Here is a 27,872-nt window from a genome sequence, read left to right on the forward strand (position 1 = left end):
AGGGCCTCGTGCATGCCACACAGGTGAAATACCACTGAGCTACACGCCCAGCCCTGCCTGGTCAGGAAACTTTTTAATTGTCATTTAGTAAGAATGCCTACTCTGTGGCAGATGCCGTGCTAAGCACTAGCTAAACAGGTACTAGTCCCTGGCCTCATAGACTAAGGAAGTAAATATCTATCTATTTTTATGACTTACAACTAATTAAAGTAAAAGTGAACCAAGGAGCTATGGGACAAAAAAGACTTATTTTGGATTGAAGGAAGAAGAAAGGTAACCTTGAAAAGGGACATTCAACCTGAATAAAGGAAAAGGGCAGGAAGAAAAGATACCAGTCAGAAAGAAGAGCAACACAAAGGTGCTGAGGCAGGAAAGAACTAGGAAGGGCACAGAAACTATCAAGTAGGAAGCAAGTGTGTGGTGGCGGTGGAGGTGGAGAGAGTGGCAAGAGATAAGGTTGGGGTAAGGCGGCAAGGGATGTATCTTCCTCTAAGTGCAATGGAGGGTCACCAAAAGATTTTATGTAGGGAGTGACCTGGTTCAGCTAAAGTTTAAGATCACTTTGGTTGTTATGTGGAGAATAAAATGGAGGGGATGCCTAGGGTGAAAGCCAAGAAAGCCACTGCTTAAACCAGACCATAGGAGATGGAACTCCAAAGTTGAGTGGAGATGGTGGAAAGAAACTGCATTCAAAATGTATTCGAAAGTGTAGATAACAGATTGGCTGATGGTTAGGGGTAGGAAAAGAGGCCTTTTTTTTTTTTTTTTTTTTTTTTATCTAAGCAATCAGACCAATGATAAAAGTCAGAAATACACTTTGGGGAACCATTAGCATATGGATGAGTACAACGACAGAGAGAATGTGGGGAGAGAGAGGGTCCCAGGACTAAGCCCTAAGTTATCTCAACATTTGGACAGCAAGTAAGGAAAGAGGAGAAAAGAAAGGATGCTGAGAAATAGCCTGATGCACGAGGAAATCCAGGAGTGGATGCCACAAAGTAGTTTCTAGTTTGCCTATCAACTTCAGAGTGATCAAGAAAGTTGATGCCAGAAAGATCCATCTTTGGATCTAACAAGATGGAGGACTCAGATAATCTTCACAGGAGTCATTTTAGTAGACAGTGAGAGTCAAAGTCCAACAGAAAGGTTGAGAGAATAAGGGAATAAATAACACTTTCAAGAAGTTTTGTTGTAGTTAGATGCAGGAGCACACACCCATAATCCCAGTGATTCAGAAAACTAAGGCAGGAGGATCAAGTTTGAGGCTGGCCTTAGTAACTTGGCAAGACTCTGTCTCAAAAACTAAAACACAAACAAAAAAAGGGCTGGGGCCAGGCCTGGTGGCACAGGCCTGTAATCCCAGCGGCTTGGGTGGCTGACGCAGGATTGTGACTTCAAAAGCCAGCCTCAGCCATAGTGAGGCTCTAACCAACTCAGTGAGTCCCTATTTCTAAATAAAAAATACAAAATAGGGCTGGGAATGTGGCTCAGTGGTTGCATGCCCTTGAGTTCAATTCCTGGTACAAAAAAAAAAAGTCTGGGGATATACTCAGTGATAAAGCACCCCTGGGTTAAATCTCCAATACCCCAAGCAGAAAGCAGATGGGAACAGAAACACAGCTACAGGTAGACATGAATGTGGGGGCAAGAGAATTTTAAAATGGGCAAATTAAAGCAAATTTGTGTGCTCGTAGGAAATGTTCCAGAAGAGGGGGGAAATTAATAATGATAACATCAGAGTAGAGTATTATACAGTCAGAACTCCTGATCAGTAGGTTCTGAACCCTTGGATTAAACCAACTACAGACCAAAAATATTAGGAAAAGGAAAAAGATGTGTCCATACTGGCCTTGCATACTTTTGCCATCATTCCCTCAGCAATACAACTATTTCCAGAGCAAGTAAATGTACTGGGTGGAGATGATTTAAAGAACACGGGAGGAAGTGCACATGCAAACCGGAAGCGCGCATCCCTGGTTCTGCGGCATCTGCGGAAAGTCCCTAGGCCTGGACACAGAGGGACGACAGACCAGCGTCTTCCAAGTCACAGATCATACCTCTTTAGCGGGTCACGAAACCGGGGGTCGGTATCTCACCAGCAGGAGCGCAAATGACATCGCAGCGTGCTGCATGCGACAAAGGTACTGACTCAGGAACCTCTGGATTTTAGTCACATGTGCACACTGTGCAAAAAAGGTGGGGCTGGGGTCGTGGCTCGCCGGGCACGCGAGGCCCTGGGTTCGAGCCTCAGCACCACGTAAGCAGAGGGCACGACAACTAAAGAGAAACGAAACTAAGAAGAGAAACGAAGCGGGGCTGCAGGCGTAGCTCGGGCGAGGCCCAAGCCGAGCGCGCGGGGAGCCCGAGCGGCCCGCGCCGCGCCCGCAGCTCCGCACGCCGCCCGGTCCCGGGCTCGCGGCTCGTCCCGCCCACTCGTGCGGGCCCGGGGAAGGTGACGCCGCAGCCCCGCGTCCCGCACGCCGCCGCGCTGCCCACTCCGCCAGGCTCCCAGCGCGGCTTACACTTCCATGTCGACCCCGCCTCACAGCAGCCCCCGCCGCGCCGCCGCCTCTGCGCTGAGGAGCCTCGGGGTCCGCGCGCCGCAATGCACGGCGGGAGCGCGCGGTGCAGGGCGGGAGCGCGCGGTGCACGCCGGGAGGGCCGCGCTGCACGCCGGGAGCGCGAGAGCTGGAGCCTCGCGCTGCGCACCGGGAGCGCGCGCCGCACGTAGAGCTGGAGCCTCGCGCTGCGCACCGGGAGCGCGCGCCGCACGTAGAGCTGGAGCCTCGCGCTGCACGCCGGGAGCGCGCGCCGCACGTAGAGCTGGAGCCTCGCGCTGCGCACCGGGAGCGCGCGCCGCACGTAGAGCTGGAGCCTCGCGCTGCACGCAGCCCCGACTTCCGCGCGGATTGGAGCCTCCGGAGGGTTGTGCTCTTCGCCTCCAGCCGCTTGAGCGTCGGTGGCCAGGCTTCGTGCGCACCGTCTAGTTTTCATCAGAGCACGATAAGCTGCGCCCGTGCGATCCGCAGCGGCCGTGGGACCCTTTCCAGGAAAAAGGCTGGGCTCGTGGCTGCGCGGCCTCGGGAGGCCGCTTTTTTTTCTGCTTTTTTTTTTTTTTTTTTTTTTTTTTTTTTTTTTTTTTTTTTACCGTTCGTGAATTTAAAAAATAAGCTCATGCAGTTGAGTAAGCAACCCAGTGGGGAGGTAGCACTGTTCCACATCGTAATATATGTAAACTGTGGAAGGGCCCAAGTATGCAGCGAATCCTGTGGCAGTTTTTTAAAGTCGAGCTGTTAATAGTACATCAGTGAGTATTCTCAGTACTTGAACGTGGAACGTGTGCACACGGAAAGGAAGTGACACTGCGCTTGATAGTCGCCGTATTATATGTGGGGGACACAATGCCTTAAAACATTTAAAATCGGAAAAAAAAAAAAAAATCCGGAAACGGTGGCACACACCTGAAGTCCCAGCGGCTCAGCCCCGGAGGATCGCTCGTTTAAAGCCGCCTCACCAACTTGGAGAGACCCCTGCCTAAAAATAAAAAGGACGGGGAATGGGGGGCAGTGGTTAAGCGTCCCTGGGTTCAATCCCCCCTGGTACCAAAAAGAAAAAGAATGCATAGAAAACAAAACGCCTCAGGACGTAGGAGGTAGTGAAGCAGGCCAGAGACCCCATCCAGAACACCCTTACATAATCAAGCAGAAACCCCCACCATATTTGTGGCATGTAAGTTCCTCTTCTTATCAGAGAGGTTTTCTCACAGGACATCAGCTATCAGCAAAAATCCGCAGAAGGTGTGGTTTCTAGCTTCCTTTTTGTTGATAAATGCCGGGTTTGCAGGAAAAACCTGTGAACCCGTCTGTGAACCTGTGAACTCCTCAGAAACCTCCTCGCCCCCTCCCTGCACGGGGTCTGAAGTTCAAAGAACTGCTGCACACTCTGTGCAAAGGAGAACTAGGCCCAGCCTCTGCTGGACCCTGCGGCCCCCACACCTGCCTCCTGGAATTCCCGAGTCAGCCACTGCTGTCCCTCTCAGTGGGACCACCTGACTTAGGTCCAGGAGCTGGGGTGGGGTGGGGGGGTGGCCTGAGTGTCTGTCACTCCCTTCTGGTGTTTGGGATATCTGGGGGGTGGAAGGGGTGTGCCCCTCAGTGCCCCAGGCCTTGCTGGGCTTCTGTGCTTCCTGCCTCCCTGTTCCAGCCTCTGCTATGCACAGGCTGTGCTTTTTGCTAGGAACTGTTAACTGCCAGGTGGACGGTCACCTGCAAGTTACTGCTGGGTGGCCTGTGCAGTGCTGGGGTGGAACCCGGCCTCACCTGCGCAAGCCCTGGGTGGACAGCCAGCCACCCTCTGATCCCTCACCTCTACCACCTTAAGAGCGTTGCCGTGGTGGGAGGATTACTAAGCCCTGACCTCAGTTTCCGCGCCTGTAAATCGGGTGTGTCCAGTGACCCACTCTGAGTAGATTCCAGGACTGTGCATGTTTTGTGATTGGAGAAACTGAGGCAGGCTTGGAAAGACTGTGATTTACCCAAGGTCACTCATCCAGGAATTTGCCCCAGGGAGGTTGAACCCTAGGTGATGGGAACAACAGGAGGCATATTAAGTAATGTCTGATGATTGGATAAAAAATGCCAGCTCCATAGAATGGGATACTATTTGTCAGTAAGAGGATGAAGTGCCGTCAAAAGCCACAACACAGATGACCCTCAAAAACATCACTCTAAGCGAAAGAAGCCAGGTGACCGGCCATGTTGAGTGATTCTGTATATCATTCGTCCAACAGGCAAGCCTGCAGAGACAGAGTAGAGGAGTGGTCGTAAAAGACACAGGAGGCTGGGGCCAGAGGGGATTGACCCTTAGTGGACAGTTTCTTTTGGGGGAAATAAAATGCCCTAAAACTGCTTTGGGGATGGTTGCACAACCCTATGAAAATACTTAAAAACAATGAATCATACACTGTAAGGGGGTAAATTGTATGGTGTGTGAATTATGTACCAATAAAAGTTAAAAATTTCACTGGTAGTGAAAGAATGGACATTTTTTTAAGCTGTCTGTTTTATCTCAACTCCCTAAGGTCTCCCTCCCAGTAATGGGAACAAAGCCCTTAAAGCTGTTCCAGGAAACAGCCCCAAACAGAGAGTAAAAGAGTAAATTGAGTCTGATAGCCAGATAGTGCTCAAACAGTAGGATTACCAGAAACTATTGACCAGAATCTACACCCTGTTGTAAAACATTGTGAAACATGTTGTATGTTATCAGCAAACCCAGACCCCCTTTGGAATTTCCTGGCAGCTTTGTTCCCCATTTTTCCCTTTTTTTCCCCCCTTTTCCCCCTTTTCATGTGCGACCCCTCCCGATGTGTGGTTTCTGCCTTTATAAACCTACAAGATTTTCTGCTAGGGACTTGACTCCTGGACTCCTGCGTGAGTCATGAGTTGGGTCCCAGCGCGCTGGAATAAACACCTCTTGCGGTTTGCATCAAGTGACGCCTCCTGCGGTTGATTGGGGTTGCCGTCGATCCATGGGACAGAGTTGGGGTTTCCTTTTTGGGGGCCTTACAGTAGTTATGTCTGGGAGATGATTAGAAGTGGATTTTAACATTTAATCTTGTACATTCTGTATTTAAAACTTTCATAAACATGTTATTTGAAGCTACAAATGCATCCTTAAATAATTACTTTTAAAGTCAACAATTAAAACGTCGCCCCCAAGCCCAGCTGGGCTGGTTTGTGCATGCCCTGAGTCTCCATGAAGGGGAGGAGGGCCTCCAGGCAGCCTGAAGATGCCCTCTGGGGTCAGCACTCGCCCAGCGTGGTGATGGCCAGGTGTCACAGGTGGGAGCCACACCTCTGCCCTGGCCTGCCCTGGCCTGCGGAGGAACCAGCTCTAGACTTGGGAACCACACTCACCAGGTCTGACCTGGGAGCAGGGAGCGTGTGACTGAGGAGCCCAAGGCGTCCCCCTCCAGGTGTGTCTGAGTTGGGAGGAAGGAGCTCCTGTGGGAGAGAGGAACCAGTTCAGAGGCCAGGTGTGACTCAGGAGGGTCATGTTCAAGTGCTGCCCACCCAGGCACCTGCCCACCTGGGTACTGGTCATATAGGCATCTGCCCACCTGGGTACCTGCCATACAGGTACCTGCCTACCTGGGTACCTGCCTGCCTGGGCACCTCCCTACCTAGGTACCTGCCCACCTGGGTACCTGACTACCTAAGTACCTGCCCATCTGGGCACCTGAATGCCTGGGTACCTGCCCACCTGGGCACCTCCCTACCTAGGAACCTGCCCACCTGGGCACCAGCGTGGATTCCCAAATGCTTCCTTCCACATGAACTCTCTCCAGCTTGCTCACTGTCCACAGGTGCAAACTGCTGCCCTTTCTGTGGGAGGCTGAGTGCCCCTCCCAGGCTCTCTGGATGTCCTGTGCACCCACATATACACACCTGAGCACAGTGGGACCCTGGCACCCTGGGTGGCCACCAGGGAACTCTGAAGGGTGTCTGCTGTCTTGCTAGCAGGGCTGGCAGTTGTTCCCGGCCCAAAGTCACAGCCTCCTGCCTGACACCATTGCCCAAGACACCTGGAGCTTGGTTGTTCCCTGGCTGCTGGAGCCTGAGGGGCCTAGTGGGAGGGACAAGCAGCTGACAGTCGTGGTGTTCCACCCAGGACTGACCCTCGCTCTGCACTGGGGAGGGGCTTCTTTCCTGGAGTTCACTGGTCCTCCCTGGGGCTGCTCCTTTCAGCCTACGTGGCAGGCTTGTGCCCTGGGCCTTTCCCAGGTGCCTTCCCAACAAGGAGAAGAGTCCTCAGCAGTGCTTGCCACTTGGACCTACAAAGAATGCTTATCAGCAAGCTCCCGATGGCTTCGTGCAGATGGTTTGCATCACAGGAATCAAGAAAACAACTGAGGCAAGTCCCGGCTGCGGTGTGGAGTCTGGCTCCCTGACTCCCTTGTGGTCTTGGGCAGGTCGGTTCAACTTCTCCATTTCCTTACCAGTAGAAGAGCCATGAGAGAACACCAAATGCACAGAATCACAACAGATCCACACCAAGGCACATGATAATGAAAATGCCTAACAAACAAAATAAAGATAGGATTTTGAAGGCCGCAAGAGAAAAGCATCAGATTAAATATAGGGGGAGACCGATACAGATAGCAGCTGACTTCTCAACCCAGACTCTAAAAGCTAGAAGGGCGTGGACCAACACATTTTAAGCTCTGAAAGAACATGATTGCCAATCAAGAATCCTATACCCAGCAAAACTAACCTTCAGATTTGAAGATGAAATAAAATCCTTCCATGATAAACAAAAGTTAAAAGAATTTACAAATAGAAAGCCTGTGCTACACAATGTTCTCAACAAAATATTCCATGAGGAGGAAGTGAAAAACAACAATGGAGGTCAGCAAAGGGAAGAACTACCTTAGAGAAAAACCACTCAAAGGAGAAACCAAGCCAACTTAAAAACCAGAAATAAGCCAAATGACTGGGAATACAAATCATTTCTCAATAATAACCCTGAATGTTAATGGCCTAAACTCATCAATCAAAAGACATAGACTGGCAGAATGGATTAAAAAGAAAGATCCAACAATAGGCTGCCTGCAAGAGACTCATCTCATAGAAAAAGACATCCACAGACTAAAGGTGAAAGGATGAGAAAAAACCTACCATGCACATGGACCCAGTAAAAAAGCGGGGGTTTCCATCCTTATATCAGATAAAGTGGACTTCAAGCCAAAGTTAGTCAGAAGGGATAAAGAAGGACATTTCATACTGCTTAAGGGAACCATAAATCAGGAAGACATAACGATGGTAAATATTTGTGCCCCAAACAATGGTGCATCCCTGTACATCAAACAAATCCTTCTCAATTTCAAGAATCACATAGACCACAACACAATAATTCTGGGAGACTTTAACACACCGCTGTCACCACTGGATAGATCTTCCAAACAAAATCCAACCAAAGAAACCATAGAACTCAATAACACAATCAATAATCTAGACTTAATAGACATATATAGAATATTCCATTCATCAATGAGCGGATTCACTTTCTTCTCAGCAGCACATGGAACCTTCTCGAAAATAGACCATATGTTATGCCACAAAGCAGCCCTTAGGAAATGCAAACAAATAGAGATACTGCCTACTGCCTTGTGTTCTATCAGATCATAATGGACTGAGAGTAGAAATCAATGACAAAATAAAAAAAGGAAATTACTCCAACACTTGGAGACTAAATAATATGCTATTGAATGAAACATGGATAACAAAAAACATCAGGGAGGAGATGAAAAAATTCTTATAGGTCAATGAGAATGATGATACAACATATCAAAATCTCTGGGACACTATGAAAGCAGTACTAAGAGGAAAATTCATTGCATGGAGCACATTCCAGAAAATAATGAAAAGTCAACAACTAAATGACCTAACATTACAGCTCAAAGCCCTAGAAAAAGAAGAACAGAATAACAGCAAAAGTAGTAGAAGACAGAAAATAATTAAAATCAGAGCTGAAATCAATGAAATTGAAACAAAAGAAACTATTCAAAAAATTGACATAACAAAAAGTCAGTTCTTTGAGAAAGTAAACAAAATAGATAAAACCTTAGCCACACTAACAAAGAGAAGGAGAGAGAAGACTCAAATTACTAAAATACATGATGCAAAAGGAAATATCACAACAGACACCACTGAGATACAGAACATAATGAGAAGCTACTTTGAATATCTGTATTCCAACAAAATAGAAACTAACAAAGACACTGACAAATTTCTAGAGACATATGCTCCTCCCAAACTGAACCAGGAGGACATACACGATTTAAACAGATCAATATCAAGCAATGAAATAGAAGAAGTCATTAAAAATCTACCATCCAAGAAAAGCCCAGGACCAGATGGATTCTCAGCCGAGTTCTACAAGACCTTCAAAGAACTCATTCCAATACTTCTCAAAGTATTCCAGGAAATAGAAAAGGAGGGTACCCTACCGAACTCATTCTATGAAGCTAATATCACCCTCATACCCAAACCGGGAAAAGACACATCAAGGAAAGAAAATTTTAGACCAATATCCTTGATGAATATAGATGCTAAGATCCTTAACAAAATATTGGCAAACCATATCCAAAAACATATTAAGAAAATTGTGCACCACGATCAAGTGGGGTTCATTCCTGGAATGCAACGATGGTTCAACATTCGTAAATCAATAAACGTAATCCATCATGTCAATAGACTTAAGGATAAGAATCATATGGTTATTTCAACTGACGCAGAAAAAGCATTTGACAAAATACAACACCGCTTCATGCTCAAAACACTAGAAAAAATAGGGATAGTAGGAACATACCTGAACATTGTAAAGGCTATTTATGCTAAGCCCATGGCCAACATCATTCTTAATGGAGAAAAACTGAAACCATTCCCTTTAAAAACGGGAACAAGACAGGGATGTCCTCTTTCACCACTTCTATTCAACATTGTCCTGGAAACTCTAGCTAGAGCAATTAGGCAGACTAAAGAAATTAAAGGGATAAGAATAGGAAAAGAGGAACTTAAGCTGTCACTATTTGCGGATGACATGATTCTATATTTAGAGGATCCAAAAACCTCCTCCAGAAAACTTCTAGACCTCATCAATGAATTCAGCAAAATAGCAGGCTATAAAATCAACACGCATAAATCTACAGCATTTTTATATGCAAGCGATGAAACAGCTGAAAGGGAAATAAGGAAAACAACTCCATTTGCAATGGCCTCAAAAAAAATAATAAAATAAAATACTTGGGCATCAACCTAACCAAAGAGGTAAAAGATCTCTACAATGAAAACTACAAAACACTGAAGAAAGAAATTAAGGAAGACCTTAGAAGATGGAAAGATCTCCCATGTTCTTGGATAAGAAGAATTAATATTGTCAAAATGGCCATACTACCAAAAGTGCTATACAGATTCAATGCAATTCCAATTAAAATTCCAATGACGTACCTCACAGAAATAGAGCAAGCAATCATGAAATTCATCTGGAAGAATAAGAAACCCAGAATAGCTAAACCAATCCTTAGCAGGAAGAATGAAACGGGGGTATCGCAATACCAGAACTTCAACTATACTACAAAGCAATAGTAACAAAAACGGCATGGTATTGGCACCAAAATAGACAGGTAGATCAATGGTACAGAATAGAGGACACGGACACAAACCCAAATAAATACAATTTTCTCATACTAGACAAAGGGGCCAAAAATATGCAATGGAGAAAAGATAGCCTCTTCAACAAATGGTGCTGGGAAAACTGGAAATCCATATGCAACAGAATGAAACTAAACCCCTATCTCTCACCCTGCACAAAACTCAACTCACAATGGATCAAGGACCTTGAAATCAGACCAGAGACCCTGCATCTTACAGAAGAAAAAGTAGGTCCACATCTTCACCTTGTTGGCTTAGGATCAGACTTCCTTAACAGGACTCCCATAGCACAAGAAATAAAAGCAAGAATCAATAACTGGGATAGACTCAAACTAAATAGCTTTCTCTCAGCAAAGGAAACTATCAGCAATGCGAAGAGAGAGCCTACAGAGTGGGAGAATATCTTTGCCTCTCATACTTCAGATAGAGCACTAATTTCCAGAATCTATAAAGAACTCGAAAAACTCTACACCAAGAATACAAATAACCCAATCAACAAATGGGCTAAGGAAATGAACAGACGCTTCACAGAAGAAGATGTACAAGCAATCAACAGATATATGAAAAAATGTTCAACATCTTCAGTAATAAAAGAAATGCAAATCAAAACTACACTAAGATTCCATCTCACCCCAATTAGAATGGCGATTATCAAGAACACAAGCAACAATAGGTGTTGGAGAGGATGTGGGGAAAAAGGTACACTCATACATTGCTGGTGGTGGGACTGCAAATTAGTGCAGCCACTCTGGAAAGCAGTGTGGAGATTCCTTAGAAAACTTGGAATGGACCTACCATTTGACCCAGCTATCCCACTCCTCGGCCTATACCCAAAGGACTTAAAATCAGCACACTACAGAGATACAGCCACATCAATGTTCATAGCAGCTCAATTCACAATAGCCAGACTATGGAACCAAACTAGATGCCCTTCAATTGATGAATGGATAAAGAAACTGTGGTATATATATACAATGGAATATTACTCAGCTATAAAGAATAATAAAATTATGGCATTTGCAGGCAAATGGATGAGATTGGAGAATATCATGTTAAGTGAGATAAGCCAATCTCAAAAATCCAAAAGAGGAATGATCTCACTGATAAGTGGATGATGACACTTAATGGGGGGTGGGAGTGGGACAAGAATGGAGGAAGGAGGGACTGTATAGAGGGAAAAGAGAGGTGGGAGGGGTGGGGGGGAAGGAAAAAATAACGGAATGAATCAAACCTCATTACTCTATGTAAATGTATGAATATGCAAATGGTATGCTGTTACTCCATGTACAAACAGAAACAACATGTATCCCATTTGTTTACAATAAAAATAAATTTTAAAAAGTTCTCCACATGATGGGTATAGAGTTCAATTTTACAATTTGAAGTAAGTTCTGGAGATTGGTTGCTTGTTAGTGTGAATATACTCTACTGAACTTAAAATTGAACTTAAACTGAACTTAGAAACTGTAACTTAAAACTGGTTAATGTGTAAATTGTATGTTATGTGTATTTTACCACAATTAAAAAATAGAATAGAATAAAATAAAATAAAAATAAAGTCTCAAAAAAAAAAAAAAAAAAAAGAGAGAGAGAGAGACGATGGAAGGCTCAGGGAAAAAAAAAAAAAAAAGTCGTGAGAGCATGTCTACCGTAAGAGGAGGGGAGTGGTAGGAAGCAGGCCGGGTCCTGGCTTCTGAAACACTCTGTAGGTTCTGCCTCGACTTCCCCCCACCCACTGCTGCACAGCCTGGGGTGAACTCTCTGACAGAGGATGGTGTGGGCACCCCAGAGAGATGTGGTGGAGAGCCCCGAGCTCGCCTGCCAGGCCGGCTGGGGATGTGGTCACACTGCGTAGTGCCCAGCTGCCCCAAACCTTCCAGGCCCAGCCCAGGCACAAGGCAGAGACTGAGGAAGCCTGGGAGGGACCCTCAGGCAGAACCCAGTGAGAGCTCAGGGGGAGCCCGGCCTGTCTTGGGACTATCAGAGGCGAGTCCCCGCTCTGCCTGGTTCTGCCATGTGACTCTTCGTGGCCTCACCAGTAGTCAATCACAGCCTGAAAATACAAGATGGAAAGTTCCAGAAATTAACAATTCATAAGGGTTTTTTGTTTGTTCTGGTCCCAGGGATTAAACCCAGAGACACTTAACCACTGAACCATATCCCCAACCTTTTTTTATTTAGAGAGACAGGGTCTCTCCAAGTTGCTTAGGACCTCACTAAGTTGCTAGAGCTGACTTTGAACTCACGATCCTTCTGCCTCAGCCTCCCGAGCCACTGGGATTACAGTCATGGGCCACCGTACCTGTGTAAGTAAAGTTTTTAAAGTAGATCTTACTACAGCATATTGACATAATCACTCTATTTTATCGTTTGCTACTGCTGTTGATCTTTTACTGTGGCCCGTCCCTAGGTGTGTGTGTCTTGTATCCCCCGATGGAGTAACTGCCCAATCATCACGACAGTGCTGTGCACTCAGGGTGTTCTCCTCACGGCAGACAGCAGGTGATGCACACAGCACGTGGCTCGTGAAACACACCAGATACATAGCATCCTATGGGTCACTGTCCTGGTTTCCACCGGCTCTGTCCAGGCCCACCTTGCCTACTGACAGCAGCGGCCAGCTCCGCTGGACGCTCAGGGCAGATGAGGCACAGCGCCCCCTTCCCCCTACTGTCCCAAGCATGGGAATCATGCTCCACCTTTGAGGCTCAGAGGTTGAGTAGCTCCCCCAAACCCACCCGAGAGCACGGCAGCCCAGTTCGATCCCGCCTCCCAAGAGGAGCCTGCATGGAGCTCTTCTAAAGTACTGTCCGTAGTGAGGCCTGGGCCTGGGCCTGTCACCCAGGGACAACAGGACCGGGCTCCGCCGTCCCTGTGGCCTCCCTTCAGGCTGGCTCCCGCACGCCCACCAGGCATGCACAGTCAGCCACCAGGGGGTAGGGCAGCCGCAGGCCTCTGACTCCTGGTCTAACCGTTGTCACTCCAGGCCCCGAAGGCAGGTGCTCGTCACGTGAGGTCCAGGGGCTGGTTGTACATTAATGTCATCCCTCCGCAGTGAACTTCTGACAGATGACTCTGTGCCTCCCCGGGGCTGCTGCTGCACACAACAAGAGCTCTGCCCCTACGCCGCCCGGCTCCGTTCCCCTCGGTCCCTTCCTACCTGGGCCTCTGTGGGCAAGTCACCGAACCCTCCCAGACTTGGTCTCCTCGCTGCAGAACGGGGACAGCTGCTGGTGTCGACCTCGGGAGTGGGCGAGAGGGAGGAGGCACAGCTGCTGGAGCACCATGGTGGTGGCTGCGTCTTCTTGCTCCAGGAGCGAGTGGGATGCCTCAGCCCGGCTCTGCGTTTCCTCCTGTCCTCCCATCCTCAGGCAGGGTCAGTGCACAGCATGTCCGAGGACCTCTCCCTCCCCGTCTTCCTCTTCTCTGGAAGCAGGGCTGCCCCCTCAGTGCAGCCAGGACAGCCCACCTGTGAGCGTTGGCTCTGGGTGCCAGGCCTTGTCCTGGGTCCACACACAGTTCCGACTCAGATCACCACAAACACTGACAAGGCAGGGTCTGCGCCTCCGTGTCCATTCAACGAGCGTGTGTGCCCCTCCCATGTTCTCGGAGCTAGAGATGAAAGGGTGTGGCAGACAGGAACCCCTTTCCAGTGCGCCAGGACAGTCACGGAGGAGCAACGGACAGCAGATGCAGCCAGGCAGAGGGTGACAGTGTTGCCAAACCTTCATCCTTGTCCCTGATGCCATGGGACATGGTTTTGAGGAAAAGGAAAAAGAAGGCTTATTGCTTTGCTAGGAAAGGAGAAACGAGAGACTCCTTCCCAGAGGCAGATGTTCTGCCCCTCAGCAGGAACGGGGCTTTTACAGAGGCAACGCAAAGGCCACGTTCCGTGCGCTGTCTGCAGTGAAATTCGCTTGTTAATTAGGCAGATGGTCCTGTCTGAGATCTTCTGGCGCCATCCCCACAGTGGATGACCTCCTTCCAGGGGTGGGTGTGTGCTCAGGACGGACAGCTCTGCCTCCGACGGGCAGGAAGGCGATGGTTTCCCCCTCTCCTGAGATCAGGGAGCAGCAGGGAGAGAGGAAGAGAAAGAAACATGTCCATTTTAAAAATCAGCTGCAGTGGCAGAGCAGCGCGGACTGCCTTCGAAGCACCAAGTGGACACTGCTACGACAGGACTCTGAGGGGTGAGTGAAGGTGGCAGAGAGGCACGGGTGGGAGGCCCTCGCTGTGAGGAGGGTGGTCAGTGTGCAACACGCCCTGTGACCACCAGCTTCAGAGAGAAAAGGTTTGTTTGGGATCACCATTTGGAAGGTCCAGCCCACTGTTGACTGTCCCCAGTCGTCAGCCTGTGCAGAGGCAGCTCGTCACACAGAGCAAAAGTGCCCATCTCAGGGTCAGGGAGCAGGAGAGAGGGGAGGGTGCTGGGACCCCATTATGCCTCCCAGGACTTAAGAACTTGCCACCAGCTCCACCGCTCAGGGGCACCCCCTACTGGTGAGAGAGACCCAGGGAGCCCTCCACCCTTCCACCACAGGAACAGTGAGAAGAGGCACCTGTGACCCAGGAAGCAGCCACACCAGACACCAAACCCCTGGTTCCTTGATCCTGGACTCCCTGGCCTCCAGAACGGAGAAATGAACTTCTGTTGTTTATCAGCCACCCAAGCTATGGTGTTTTGCCATAGCAACCACAGCAGACTAGGAAAGACATGTCGAAGCTTAGATGCCTTTTAAACACCGGAGGGAGGAGACCAAGTAGAAATGTGGACATAGGCGTTTTCCCCATTTTATGGCAAGTGACAGAGTTGAGGTTCAAACCAAGGTAAATCCAGCTCCAAGACCCCTACCTTATCTGTGCTAAACATCTGCCACCAAATATTTTCTCCCGGCCAAAATGGAACATGTGGGACCTGATTTACTATCACACATGAAACACAAAAAATTAAAAAGACAAAATATTGCTGGGTGTGGTGGCACATGCCTGCAATCCCAGCTACTCAGGAGGCTGAGGCAGGAGGATCCGAAGTTCAAGGCCAGCAAGACCCTGTCTCAAAGTAAAATACAAAAAAAGGGGTGCTGGGGGGTATAGCTCAGTGGTAGAACACTTGCCTAGTATGCATGAGGCCCTGGGTTCAAACCCCAACACTGAAGGAAAAATCAAACCACAGAACATGTGGAAGGAGGGCTTTCAATGAAGGATGGGGGTCCTGGGAGAAGAGAAGCAGCTGCAGCGATGCAGCCGGCTGTTCCAGGGACACAGTCCCAGGAGCAAGGCGGAGCCAACGAGAGTACAGCCTGGGAGGCCAAGGTCTGTGGGGTCCCAAGGGCACGTCAGCCCAGCCAGCCACTCAGACATCGTCAAGAGATGACTGAATGAGCAAAGCGAAGATGCGTGAAGTAGGAGAGGAAAGGGAACAGAAGCATGTCCCACACTGAACCACAGGCGGACCCTGGGGCATCATGGAAGCGGCACGGCCAGCCACGAAGAACACACCTGACTCCACTCTGTGAGGCAGCCACGCTGGCCACACTCAGACACAGGAAGACAGGGCCGCAGGGCAGTTATTATTCAGCGGGTGCAGGACGATCCTGCAAACCAAAGGAACTGTGGAAATCTGTTTCACAATATATAAGAATATCAATATTAAAGAACAATATACTTAAAAATGACTAAGATGATACATTTTATTTGTTTGGGGGTGTATCAGGGATTGAACTCAGGGGAACTCGACCACTAAGCCACATCGCCAGCCCTATTTTGTATTTTATTTAGAGACGGGATCTCACAGAGTTGCTTAGCGCCTCCCTTTTGCTGAGACTGGCTTTGAACTCACAATCCTCCTGTCTCAGCCTCCTGAGCCGCTGGGATTACAGGCATGCACCACTGTGCCTGGCCTAAGAAGATATATTTTATGATACGTGTTTTTCACAATAAAAATGTTAATATGCAATAGCATTCCCATATGATAACAATAATTAGATATTATAGAAATTATGAAATCATCACTTTGCATAAAAGATTAAAAAGTTAAATAGAGAAAGGGAAGAAATAAAAATGAACTGTAACAAACTTCCGGAGATAAAAACTACAAGACCTGGGATATTAGATTAGATTGACAGCAGATTAGACACTGCTGCAGAAAACACCAGTGCGTTAAAGAAAGAGGAACTACCCAGAATGGAACCCTGAAAGGAACAGCAAGAATTCACAAAGATGGAGGGAGAAGCAAGGCCCAGTGGCCACCCTAAGGAGCATCGTAAATCACAGGTAAGGTAAGAGGAGAGGCACCTGGCTAGGCACATCCCCACCCCTTTCCTACCTCGATTCCTTTGCTGAGGTGTTTGACCTCAGCAAACACGGTTTGCAGGATTGTCCTGCACCCGCTGAACGATAACTGCCTTCCAGCCCCGTCCTCCTGTGTCTGAGTGCGGCCAGCGTGGCTGCCGCACAGAGTGGAGTCAGCGTGTGTCCTTTGTGGCGGGTTGTGCCACTTCCATGATGGATTTTCAGGACTGCGACCTTCTGCTTGCTGAAGGCCAGTGTGGTCTACACTTGGCCCCCCAGGCCAGGCCTCAGAGACCAGCTGGTAGATGCCAGGGACTTGCCAGGGCCCTTCCTCCTTTCTTCAGGACCACGTGGCCTGCCACAGGCCTCCGTTCGTGGTTCTCTGGGCAGCCTGAGAGGGCTGGGGGTTGTGTCACAGAGATGTAGAGGATGCGCTCACAGCCGGCAAGGGAGAAGAGGGGGCGACCACCACAGTGCCCCCAACTTCAAAGCAAGGTCCTTAGATGCGCCTGTGTTCGGCACCCCCTGAGAGCAGGTCTGGACACCTCCTTCAGCCTGGACCCAACCTGATGCTGGTGATGCTTAGCTGGGAAACTGCTGGATGACTGGGCAGAGGGAGGGCCGCCCAGCATGGAGCAGGGCACCTGGGAGGGCTGGAAGCAGTCGCTGCATCCTGGAAAGTCAACATGACTCTCCTCTGGAGTTGAGTGAAGGCCTGACCCTGGCACACCTGAGACACCCATCATTGTTTTCTTCAGTCTAACGCTCTCCCAGCTGAGCTATCTAGGCTGCTTCCCATCATCGTTTTCTTTGCTCCCTTTTCCATCTTCAGTATGTTGCCAAATTTATCTTTCTAAAATAACAAATTTGGCTTCCTTGATTTTTTTTTTTTCAGTACTGGGGATTGAAAAGTCAGGAGGCTCTACCGCTGAGCTATACCCAGCTCTGTGTACTTTTTTTTTTTTTTTTTTTTTTTTTTTTTTTTTTTGCGGTGCTGGGGATCAAACCGGGCCTTGTGCGTGCAAGGCAAGCACTCTACCGACTGAGCTATCTCCCCAGCCCTCTTTGTACTTTTTATTGTAAGACAGGGTCTCACTAAGTTGCTGAGGCTGGTCTTGAACTTGTGATCCTCCTGCCTCAGCTTCCCGAGTTGGTGGAATTATAGGTGTGCATTACTACAGGGGGTTTGGCTCCCCTGATTTTAAAATCGAGTGGCTTTCCATGACCTGCAGGACCTAAGAAACTCCTTTCCTTGACGTTGGAGCCTTCACAGTCTTGCTCAACCTACTCCCACCTGTTCTCCCAGCCTCTGGTCTGTGTCCTAGCCTCACTGATGAGCCTCCAATCAGGCCATTCACATTCTAGCCTTCACCCAGACTGACTTCTGCTCAAAATAACTTCTCCTGTTCTTCAAAGGACAAACTCCCCCATCTTCCAAGACCCAACTCAAGGGAAATCTTCACTAGAAGCCCCTCCAAGGTAGAAGCCTGTGGCTACCCTCAGCACCTATAATCTAGTCTATCATTTTTGCTGAATGATTTGTTCATTAATCATATGAAGGAAGTTCTCCCCAAGCACCCAAGACAGACACACCCCTCCACACTCCCTGCACGGCTTGCCCATGCTTTTTTGGAACTTCTTGAAGGAAGTGTCATTTCTTTCTTTCTTTCTTTTTTTTAAATAAAACTTTTAAAAACTTTAATAAAGCCAAAAACATTATTTTAAAAGAGGTATTTACATGCAATTGCCAACATTCAGAGATCTTGACAACTCACCTCTGCTTTTGAGAGTGGGATTTTTGCATTCTGTTGTGTATACCTTTGGGATGGAATTTGTTTTAAAGGAGCACATCACTGTGTTATTGGAGATCCAATATGATTCAATATTAAAAATGAGATTATTGAGCTGGACACAGTAGGGCATGCCTGTAATCCCAGCGGCTTGGGAGGCTGAGGCAGGAGGATCACAAGTTCAATGTCAGCCTTAGTAACCTAGCAAGACATTGTCTCAAAAAAAAAAAAAAAAAAAAAAAAAAAGGGCTGGGGATGTGGCTCAGTGGTAAAGTGCCTCTGGATTCAATCCCTGCCTCCCCCCAAAAAGAGAGGCTAGTCTAAAACTAGTAGCTTAGATTTCCATGAAATTTGATTTCCACAATTTAGCTCAGGAGATCTGTTCAAAATGAAATTCCAATTGTGTTGCTTGAAACTCTTTGATGGGTTCCTAAAGGATTTGCCAGAAAGTCCGACCCCCTCGTCGTCTGGATCCTTACCACTCCTTTCTTCATGGACTGCTTGTAGCCACCCTGGTCTTGCTTTGCCTCAGGGTTTCTGGGCTTTCTACTCTCTTCCGGGCGTCATTCCTCACGCCTACATCTGGCGCGTGGGAGGTTCCTGCTTGCGGAATGAATGAATGGCAAACATGGCATTTCACCTTACATGTCTGGCAAACCCGCGAGGCCCGAGTCGGTGGTCGCTGACTACGCTACCCGGGTCTCCAGTGCCTCCGCGTCCGCAAGCGCAGCTCGCAGGACCAGCACCAAGCTTGACCCCGCTCTGGACCTGCCCTACCCACAGCGCCACGGGTTGGCCACACCCATAAATGTGATTGGACGGTGGGGCAACGCCCTCCTCGCTCGGCCGCCCCGGATTGGTGAGACCGCCGGCGGGAGGCGGGGACAGGGCGGAGCGGCCGCTGACGCCATCCGGGCCTGAAAAGCGCTGCTGGCTGCGGCGAAGGGACTGCGCAGTCAGGCAGGGTGAGCGCGCGGCACGGGCGGCGGGGCGGCGCCGGCGGGATCTGGGGGGTAGGGTTCCGGGCGCGAGGAGGGGCGCCGGGCTGCTGCGTCCGCCTCCCCGTTTTGCGCTTCGCCCAGCGCCGCCGGGCTCTGCGCAGCCCCGGCCCCGAGGACCTTGTGGCCAAAGTCGCTAGTCCGGTCTTGTATTCCAGACCCGGAGGACCCAAGCTCCTGGAGCACGCGGAACCGCCCAGCATGGCATCGGAGGTGAGTGGGACTGCGGGTCTCCGGGCCTGCCATCCCCAGGCCGCCACCTGCGTGGGCAGCCCCTCGTGCCACACCTGCCGTGGGCCACCTTCCAGGAGGTGGGCACCCCCGGGCACATCTGCCAAAGCCCAGCAGAGACCTTTGCCAGTGCTCACTGTGTCCCCGTCACTGGCTGCCCCCCTGGCGCCTAAGTGACCCGGGTGGCCAACCCACCGACGACTGGGGGTTGGCTGGCCCTCCCCTGACCTAACAGTACTGCTGCCAACCAGAAAAGGTGCGGTCCACACATGCAGCTCCCTCGCCTCCCCACTCCTTCCCCATGTCCTCTTGCCAGTTCCCACCCTACATGGTACCCTTCTGTGCAGCAGTTGTCCCTGTACATAGAAAAGGTACCAGCCTGGAAAGCGTCCTTGCCCTCCACTTGGGCATGTGGGAAGAGCCAGTAAGTAGGGACCTCACTGTGGCCTTCCCTTGCCTCAAGGGGTGCCCGACCTCTGCCTGTCTCACCGGCCTCTCCTCCTGACCTCTGAGTGGCAGGAATCTTTCCAAGGGCAGTTGGCGGCAGTTGATTTATCTAGCAAATGAGGATAATAACAGCTGCCTGCCTTCATCTGTAAGGTACTGGATCATGAGGTCATTGCTTTGAACCCTTCAGGCAACAGGCTATTTGCTTGAAGCTGATGAAGGGAACTCAAGGCCTGAGAAGCAGCTGTCTGGGTTCCAGACCCCCTGGCCCTCATTAGCTGGAGTCACTTCCTCTCTTGCTCTCTGTTCATCTGAATAAATAGGTTAAGGATGCCTGCCCTGCCAGCGTCTGGATTGTGTGGAGGGCCTGGACTTTGACCAAACAGACTTGGTTTCTGTACTGAGTCACTTGAGCTCTCTAAACATCACCTCGCTGGTAAAGCAGGGGTATCAGTGCCCACCTCAGAGCAGGGTGTAACAGCTCTTGGAATTCCTACTACAGGGCCACGTGAAATAAGTGCCTAGTTCATGGTGGCCAACAGTACAACAGGATGTTTCCCGCATGCATGGCAAGTTGACTGTTGCTCGTTCAACCCTGCCTTCCTGCCCCAAGAGTTCGTTCTGGACCAGTTGTCTCCTGGTGGGGGGCAGTGCCCTCTCCTACCATGCTGGGCCTCCCTTCCTCTCAGTGGCCAGTTGGAGGCACCTCACTCTGACCTCCTGCCGTACATCTAAAAGCCTGCCTGTGGGGTGGGGGCAGGGCTCCTGGTGTCCTCAGCTGGCATCAGGCCATCTGTGGGTTGGTACTAATTGGTTTGGCTGCAGCTCTGCTTGTTAAGCGTTGTTATTACTAACAACCCAGGCAATGAGGCCCTAAAGCCTGCTAAGGGAGGCGGTGCCAGTCTGCTGAGCCTCCTCCCCTAGTAGGCTCCTGGCTGGCCCAGATTCCGACAAGCCAACTCTGGCCCTCTGGCCCCGGAGGTCAGGCCCAGGGCCCCACATGGTGTTTTGCTGAAGATCGTCTTGGTGGGACAGCTGAAGGGTCAGGGGTGAGCCTAGCTCATAGGCTGATGGGGGTGGAGACTGTCTCTACAGGGCAGAGCCCTGCTGGGCACTGTGGGGTCAGCTTGCAGCCTGGGGCTGGAGCATTGCTGAGGACCCTGTGGTGCACAGCCCAGCCCCTCCCCTAGTGATGGGACACTGACTGAGCCCCCGAGTGCCGGGTGCTGGTGGCAAATATGTCCACTTGGATGTTCACAGCAAGACTATCAGGTGCTGTTATTGCTCCTGAGGGTCAGAGGAGGTGTGTGGTGTTCCCAAGGTCAGTGGCTCAGAGATGCAGGGCATGCATGGCGTGGAGGAGGACTCTTGTCCCGCTGGCCCCTGGGAGACCCTCCTCCACAGAGGGTGCATTGGAGTAACATGCTAGCATACTCCCCTCTGGCTCAGCACTCTGGGTACTCAACTGCTCCTCAGGTTCCGCAGCCCCGCCCTCACCTGCCCCTTGCCCTGGCCTGTGCCCTCTTTCGAAACTCAAGTTTTGTCCTATCTCTGTCCTTGGCTCCTCCGCTTCTTACCTCTTGGAAGTGCAGCGATGGTGAAGGGTCAGGTGCAGGAAACCAAGGACCCTCAAGTCCCTGCCATGAAGGTCCAGGACACCAGAGCCCAGCAGAGGGGCCCTGGTGGAGCGTGGGGCTAAAGTGTGGGCTGCAATCTGAGCCACCAGTGGGAGCGAGCTGCGTGACTCTACCTTCTCTGTAGAGGACGGTAGCAGTGCCTACCTCAGAGAGTTTCGGTAGGTCCATGCCAAGCAGCTAGCATGGCACCTGGCACACAGCAATTGCGCCCACCAGTATCTATATACATGTTATTATCTTTGGTGCAACAGGTCTGGATTAAAACTCAGGTTCCAGGTGACTTCTCACCTTAGTCACTGTTGTGGCCCTGGGGAAGCCACTATGCAGTAGGGTGAATTCCTGCTGTCTGTGTCCAGCCACATTCCCATGCTTACTCCCTGGGTGGCTGCAGGCAAGTCCCTGATGTTTGAATCTCAGTTTTCCTTACCAGGGAGAATGATCCTGCTCACTGGCACCCGTCAGTAACTTCCCAGGGAGCCCTTTTTGGAGAGGCACTGTTCTGGTGGGTGGGTGGGTGACTAATTGTTCCTGCTGTCCTATCAGAGCGGGAAGCTGTGGGGTGGCCGGTTCGTGGGTGCAGTGGACCCCATCATGGAGAAGTTCAACTCGTCCATTACCTATGACCGGCATCTGTGGGAGGTGGATGTACAGGGCAGCAAGGCCTACAGCCGGGGCCTGGAGAAGGCAGGGCTGCTCACCAAGGCCGAGAGGGACCAGATACTGCATGGCCTGGACAAGGTACTTCCGTGTCCTAAGCTGCGCCCTAGACCCCTTCCCCGCGGCCCTGGGCTCGCACCAATCCCTGAGCACACGTGCAGCACCCTGAGCTGTGGTTTCACTCTGGAGTAACTGTCTGACTGGAGTTGCTATTTAGTCATGTGCGCAGCCTCTCTCCTCATCTCTCAATGGCCCCGTGCCCCATAGCCTGTGGGCAGAGATGTGCTGGGTGTGAGGTGCTCCCTCAGGGGTGGGAGCCGTGCTGGGACTTGACTTCCGTGTGAAGATGCCATTAGGGAGGGCAGAAACCAGGGCAGAGCCCTCTCAGGTGCTGATGCCTGTCCCCCGACCCCCGGGTTGCTATCACGCACTGCAGGTGGCGAAAGAGTGGGCCCAGGGCACCTTCAAACTAAACCCCAATGACGAGGACATCCACACAGCCAACGAGCGCCGCCTGAAGGTACGACGTGTGCCCCCTGCCTCACGGCCTCGCTCTCCACCCAGCCCAGGCCACTGTTCCGTTCCCTTCTGCACTGGCAGAGTGTGGTTGGGACCTCAGAACGGGAGGCCTTGGTAGAGATGGCGAGAGACAGGGGCAGGGAGGGAGGGCCATGGGGCCTGCACGGAACCCTGTGGGCCTGGCTGACCCAGGGCTGTGAGCAGGCAGCCCCTGACCCGGGGCCTCTCTCCACTCCCAGGAGCTCATTGGCGAAACCGCAGGGAAGCTGCACACAGGACGCAGTCGAAACGATCAGGTGCCACCGCTCCTCCACCCGCAAGCCCAGGTGGTCGGTGGGGCTCAGCAGTGTCCTGGTCCCGGGGCAACACGTCTGCCTCCCTTGAGTGCTGCTTCCTCCACCCCAGGTGGTCACAGACCTCAGGCTGTGGATGCGACAGACCTGCTCAAAACTCTGCGCCCTCCTCTGGGAGCTCATCAGAACCATGGTGGATCGGGCAGAGGCGTGAGTCCCCCTCTGGCCCCCAGGGACATCAGGTGGCAGAGGGGACTGGCAGGGCAGCCAGCATCTCCTCTCCCTGAGACTGACGGCCTGAGTGCCAGACCGGGGTGGCCATGGTGAATGGTCAGTGAGGCAGGCCTCAGGGAGCGGGGAGCTCCTGCAGCAGGGCAGAGCGGCCAGGAGCTGGCATCTGGCAGCCTCCCCTCCCCCAGGCCAGCCTCGCTCAGCAGGCAGGGAAGGCGTGCCCTGGAGGGTGGAAGGCGGGAGGTCAAGGGACCAGGCGAGTGCCAGAGCTCCGAGGAGAGGGCCTGGTGAGCCTGGGCAGTAAGAGTGGCTCCTCAGAGTGGCTCCTTGGCCTGCCAGTGCCTGTGCCCCACGTCCTGTGCTCCCGTCCCCACCCAGCATGGCCAGCACAGGACAGAGCCCAAGCCTGCCTCCCACCAGCCTTATCCCTACCTGGGCATCTGTCCTGACGCTGTCTGGAACCAGCTTGGCCTCTTGCAGACCTGGCCAGGGACCTGCTGGGAAGTCCCAGTGTCAGTCCTGCTGTTTCACAGACCTCAGCCCCCGGGCACAGAACTGTCCCCCCCACTGCCACCCACCCCAGCCCCTGCTGCTGGGAGGGCTGCTGGAAAGAGCGGGGAGTGAGTGCAATGAGTACAGGGAATTTTTATGGAGTGACAGAAATATTCTAAAATTGATTGCAAGATGGACATACACTCAGCTGTACGTGGGTAAATCATGTGAATTCTTAGTATCGCTATTCATGTAAACAAACCAGCCAACCAGAATCATCACCTGAAGCCCCTATGCCTCTGCCCTGCTGTCTCTTGGGTCCTCAGAAGTGCCTTTCCTGTTTGCAAACAGGCCTCCCACTGCCAGGTGTGCCCACCATGGGCCTCCTCCTGGCCCTGCCCCTGCTCAGAGCTGCCAGACTAAGGGCCTAACCCACACTTGGTCCTTCCTGGAGGCCCTGGCCCTGACCTCACCCTTGGACCACACTGCCCCACCTCTGCTTGTGCCCTGGGGACCTCTTGGTCACTCTTCCCCAGAGGAGCCCAGGCCTGCCCCCAGCACCTGCTCCTTCTCTCCCCACAGCGAGCGGGACATCCTCTTCCCAGGATACACACACCTGCAGAGGGCTCAGCCCATCCGCTGGAGCCACTGGATCTTGAGGTGCGCGGCTGGGGCACAGTGGCATTGTGAGGGCACTTGAGGGCATGTGGGAGGGGAGGCCCCAGCCGCCCAGACCCTCAGCCTGGCTTCCCACAGCCATGCCGTGGCGCTGACCCGAGACTCCGAGAGGCTGCTGGAGGTGCAGAAGCGGATCAACGTCCTGCCCCTCGGGAGGTGAGTGAGGCCGCGGGGCCCTGTGGGCCTGCTGGGGGCGGTGGGACACTGCTGGGTGGTCAGCATGGCCCTTGGGGACTGAAGAGGAGAGGCAGGAAGCACAGAGCCAGAAAGGAAGCCAGGCAGCTGGCCAGGAAGCAGGCTCTACACCAGCCCCCAGCTCTTCCGAAGATGGGGCCAGTCAGCCAGCGCCCGTGTGCAGGCAGGATCAGAGCTCTCCAGGGAAGCTCCGGGAGAGCCCACCTGGCTACCCAGCCTGCCATTTCCCCTGCTTGGGGACAGGGTGGCTGGGCCAGGGAAGGGACCGAGCCCTGGCAACATGTACACGGGCCATCAGGAGCCCTGGTCACTATGAACCCCCTGTCCCTGCAGTGGGGCCATTGCAGGCAATCCTCTGGGTGTGGACCGGGAGCTGCTTCGAGCAGGTGAGGAGCCCTGCCCGTTTCCCTGGGGACAGTCACCCCCAGCACTTGCCAGGTGCGACAGACACACACGAGACAAGGGGGCAGGGCCTTCATTACCTGTGGGCACTGAGGTGACCGAGGCCAGCGCTCGCCGTGGCAGGAGTGCCTGGTGCTGGGCACATGCAGGGCTCCTGCCTGGGGCCTCAGCAGAGATCCCTTCCCCTCCTGATCCTCATTCCTGAGGGGAGTCCTGGGGAGTGCTGGGCGTCCGGGTTCAGGATAAAGGACGCTCCTAGCCCTCCAGCCCAGCCTCACTCTCCCCCCCCCCAGAACTGAACTTTGGGGCCATCACTCTCAACAGCATGGATGCCACCAGTGAGCGGGACTTTGTGGGTAAGTCCTGGAGGCCACCCACTCACCTGCAGGAACGTCCCCCGCATGGCACTCCACCTTTGTGCCCAGCCCCAGCTCCTCTCGTCTCCTCCACCCCTGGATCCACCTGGTGCTGCTTTGGGCTGGGTGGGGAACCAGAGAGGCCGGCTGACCCGAGAGCCTGCTCTGGCTTCCCTTCCAAGCCGAGTTCCTGTTCTGGGCTTCGCTGTGCATGACCCACCTCAGCAGGATGTCCGAGGATCTCATCCTCTACGGCACCAAGGAATTCAGCTTCGTGCAGCTCTCGGATGCCTACAGGTAGGCCCAAGCGGCCACCTGCCCTCTCACCTCCCTCTTGGCAAAACCTGGACAGTGAGCTGCTGGACCTGGCTGGACCTGCCTGCCCCGGCACTTGCCAGCAGGGCTGCCAAGGGCCGGGGGAAACCCTTCAGCCCAGCATCTTCAATCCTCAGCACTGGAAGCAGCCTGATGCCCCAGAAGAAAAACCCAGACAGCCTGGAGCTGATCCGGAGCAAGGCGGGTCGTGTGTTTGGGCGGGTAAGTGGGGGCAGGGCGGGGGCAAGGTCTCTGGGCAGACCCAGCAGGTCCTGAGGGGCCTCGAGGGTGCCCCGGGGTCCCATCTCCTGAGCCTCACTCTCCTGCAGTGTGCTGGGCTCCTGATGACCCTCAAGGGACTTCCAAGCACCTACAATAAGGACTTACAGGTCTGAGGTGGGGCCCTCGACCCACAGCCACACGCCAGGCCTCAGGGCCTGGGACACCAGGCAGGGGTCCCAGAGCTGCTGCTTGCCCCTCTGCGCACCAGGGTCCCGCTCTTCCTTGGTGTGGGAGCGAGGGGTGCTCGGTGGTGGCAGTGGGGATGCAGCAGCGGGGCCCTAACCTCCTGCCGCGGACCTCCAGGAGGACAAGGAAGCTGTTTTTGAAGTGTCGGACACCATGAGCGCCGTCCTCCAGGTGGCCACGGGCGTCATCTCTACCCTGCAGGCAAGATGGGCCTCCCCTGCCCCACCACTCTTCTCCCTCGGCCCTAGGTCTGGGTGGGTGTGCAGGAGGGCAGCCAGGAGCAGGTCAGGTGGGGCTGCACAACTGGGGGACCCCAAGGGCCTGGTGCAGGGGAGGAAAAACCGGCTCAAGGCCCAGGCCCCTCCCACTGGCCAGGCGGGTGTCTGAGGTGGCCCCTCCCACTGGCCAGGCAGTTGTCTGAGATGGCCCCTCTCTCTGGCCAGGTGGGTGTCTGAGGTGGCCCATTTGTCAGGGAAGGTTCTGGGTGCAGCCCAGCCCAACCGCTAGCCTCGGCCACCTGCCATCCTGAAGTAAATCCCCACCACAGCACTGCACTTGCACGTCACTCAAGTGTCTTGAGCACGCGTCCTCAGACCTCATCCTGGGACTGGCAGCATCAGTGTCGGCTGAGAGCTAGACAGAAAGGTGGCCCCAGACCCCACACCAGACTACTGACCCAGGCCCCTTAATCAACCCTGCCAATCATGCTGTGGCTAAGGGCTCTTACAAACATAAAGGCAGCACCAGTGTCTCAGCTAAAAAGTATCAAGAATTATGAGTAGATGGTCAAGTAGAGAGTAGGGCAGATCAGTGGGTAAGAGGGTCTGCCCACGTAGCAAACATCCAAGGGGGTTGGGAGCAGGCCGTGGGTCCCCAGGGCTCACGACTTGCCCGGTTGATGCCCCCAGATTCATCGTGAGAACATGGCTCAGGCTCTGAGCCCTGACATGCTGGCCACTGACCTGGCCTACTACCTGGTCCGCAAAGGGGTAAGTGAGGCAGCTGGGCAGAGAGGCCTGGGGACAGGGATGTGCCCTAAGCCAGGCACGAGGGGGACCAGGAAGGGGCACGGGCACCTGGGCAGAATGGAGTGGAGGGAGCTCACGTCAGTGCCGCCCCTGCCCTGCACCCCAGATGCCATTCCGCCAGGCACATGAGGCCTCCGGGAAAGCTGTGTTCATGGCCGAGACCAAGGGGGTTGCCCTCAACCAGCTGTCCCTGCAGGAGCTGCAGACCATCAGGTACGGCCCTCCCTTCCTCTGCTGCCCCCGGGAGGGAGCCTGGCCACCCGCGCCAGGGCGGCTTGGACTCCCTGGCCCATCTCCTCCTCTCCCCCAGCCCCTTGTTCTCAGGCGATGTGAGCCACGTGTGGGACTACGGGCACAGTGTGGAGCAGTATGCAGCCCTGGGTGGCACAGCACGCGCCAGCATCGACTGGCAGATCGGCCAGGTGCGGGCTCTGCTGCGGGCCCAGCAGGCCTAGACTCCCCCACCCACGTGCTCCCCAATAAAGTGGGCCCCAGAGGGGCGCAGCGTGCTCTCTGCCCGACCCTGTCTCCCTCACCAGCTCACTTGCAGGGGTCTGTTGAGCAGGGGTGGGGACCCCCAAGGAAGTGGAGAAACAAGGCGAGGATGGAGACCCCTTCCTTACCTGTGTCCGA

At 52.7% G+C, this 27,872-nt stretch overlaps 2 protein-coding genes and 2 long non-coding RNA genes across 6 annotated transcripts in view; 1 reads left to right on the plus strand and 3 right to left on the minus strand.

The window, feature by feature from the left end:
• Positions 1-2,636, minus strand: part of CRCP (CGRP receptor component) — a 37,867-nt gene extending 35,231 nt beyond the window's left edge. The window contains exon 1 of the mRNA XM_079120242.1: positions 2,523-2,636. Coding sequence (XP_078976368.1) covers positions 2,523-2,530 — 8 coding nt within the window. The 5' untranslated portion in view covers positions 2,531-2,636. The remainder of the gene's footprint in view (positions 1-2,522) is intronic.
• Positions 2,637-3,210: 574 nt separating this feature from the next.
• LOC306649351 lies at positions 3,211-6,976 on the minus strand. Its single transcript, XR_013760626.1, has 3 exons — positions 6,286-6,976; positions 5,916-6,253; positions 3,211-4,795 (listed from the first exon to the last, which is right to left on the minus strand). It is a non-coding gene; the product is annotated as an uncharacterized lncRNA (long non-coding RNA).
• Positions 6,977-12,084: 5,108 nt separating this feature from the next.
• Positions 12,085-19,175, minus strand: LOC306649352. Of its 2 annotated transcripts, none has more exons than XR_013760627.1 (3): positions 18,772-18,974; positions 12,950-13,950; positions 12,085-12,264 (listed from the first exon to the last, which is right to left on the minus strand). It is a non-coding gene; the product is annotated as an uncharacterized lncRNA (long non-coding RNA). The 2 variants fall into 2 exon arrangements; XR_013760628.1 differs by lacking the exons at positions 12,085-12,264; positions 12,950-13,950 and adding exons at positions 17,776-18,508; positions 18,988-19,175 and having other exon boundaries at positions 18,772-18,892.
• On the plus strand, positions 19,170-27,760 carry ASL (argininosuccinate lyase). 2 transcript variants are annotated; one of them, XM_079120217.1, is made up of 17 exons: positions 19,170-19,257; positions 19,449-19,503; positions 22,149-22,343; positions 22,699-22,782; positions 23,021-23,077; positions 23,187-23,284; positions 24,380-24,457; positions 24,554-24,631; positions 25,004-25,056; positions 25,366-25,428; positions 25,611-25,725; positions 25,881-25,965; positions 26,073-26,132; positions 26,329-26,412; positions 27,120-27,200; positions 27,346-27,452; positions 27,550-27,760. In XM_079120217.1, exons 2-17 carry the CDS (start codon positions 19,492-19,494, stop codon positions 27,692-27,694), a joined length of 1,395 nt encoding a protein of 464 aa, XP_078976343.1. In that variant the 5' UTR covers positions 19,170-19,257; positions 19,449-19,491; the 3' UTR covers positions 27,695-27,760. The 2 variants fall into 2 exon arrangements, with proteins under 2 accessions (XP_078976343.1, XP_078976342.1); XM_079120216.1 differs by lacking the exons at positions 27,120-27,200; positions 27,346-27,452; positions 27,550-27,760 and adding an exon at positions 26,569-27,091 and having other exon boundaries at positions 26,329-26,469.
• Positions 27,761-27,872: the final 112 nt, after the last annotated feature.

The sequence above is a fragment of the Sciurus vulgaris genome (assembly GCF_902686455.1).
Source record: "Sciurus vulgaris genome assembly, chromosome: 18".
NCBI lineage: Eukaryota > Metazoa > Chordata > Mammalia > Rodentia > Sciuridae > Sciurus > Sciurus vulgaris.

What these genes read in the sequence shown, in the direction of transcription:
- ASL (XM_079120217.1), top strand. An exon ending in TACTGCATGGCCTGGACAAG is followed by an intron (nt 22,344 to 22,698) that starts GTACTTCCGTGT and finishes CACGCACTGCAG; the next exon opens with GTGGCGAAAGAGTGGGCCCA. An exon ending in ATGGTGGATCGGGCAGAGGC is followed by an intron (nt 23,285 to 24,379) that starts GTGAGTCCCCCT and finishes CTCTCCCCACAG; the next exon opens with CGAGCGGGACATCCTCTTCC.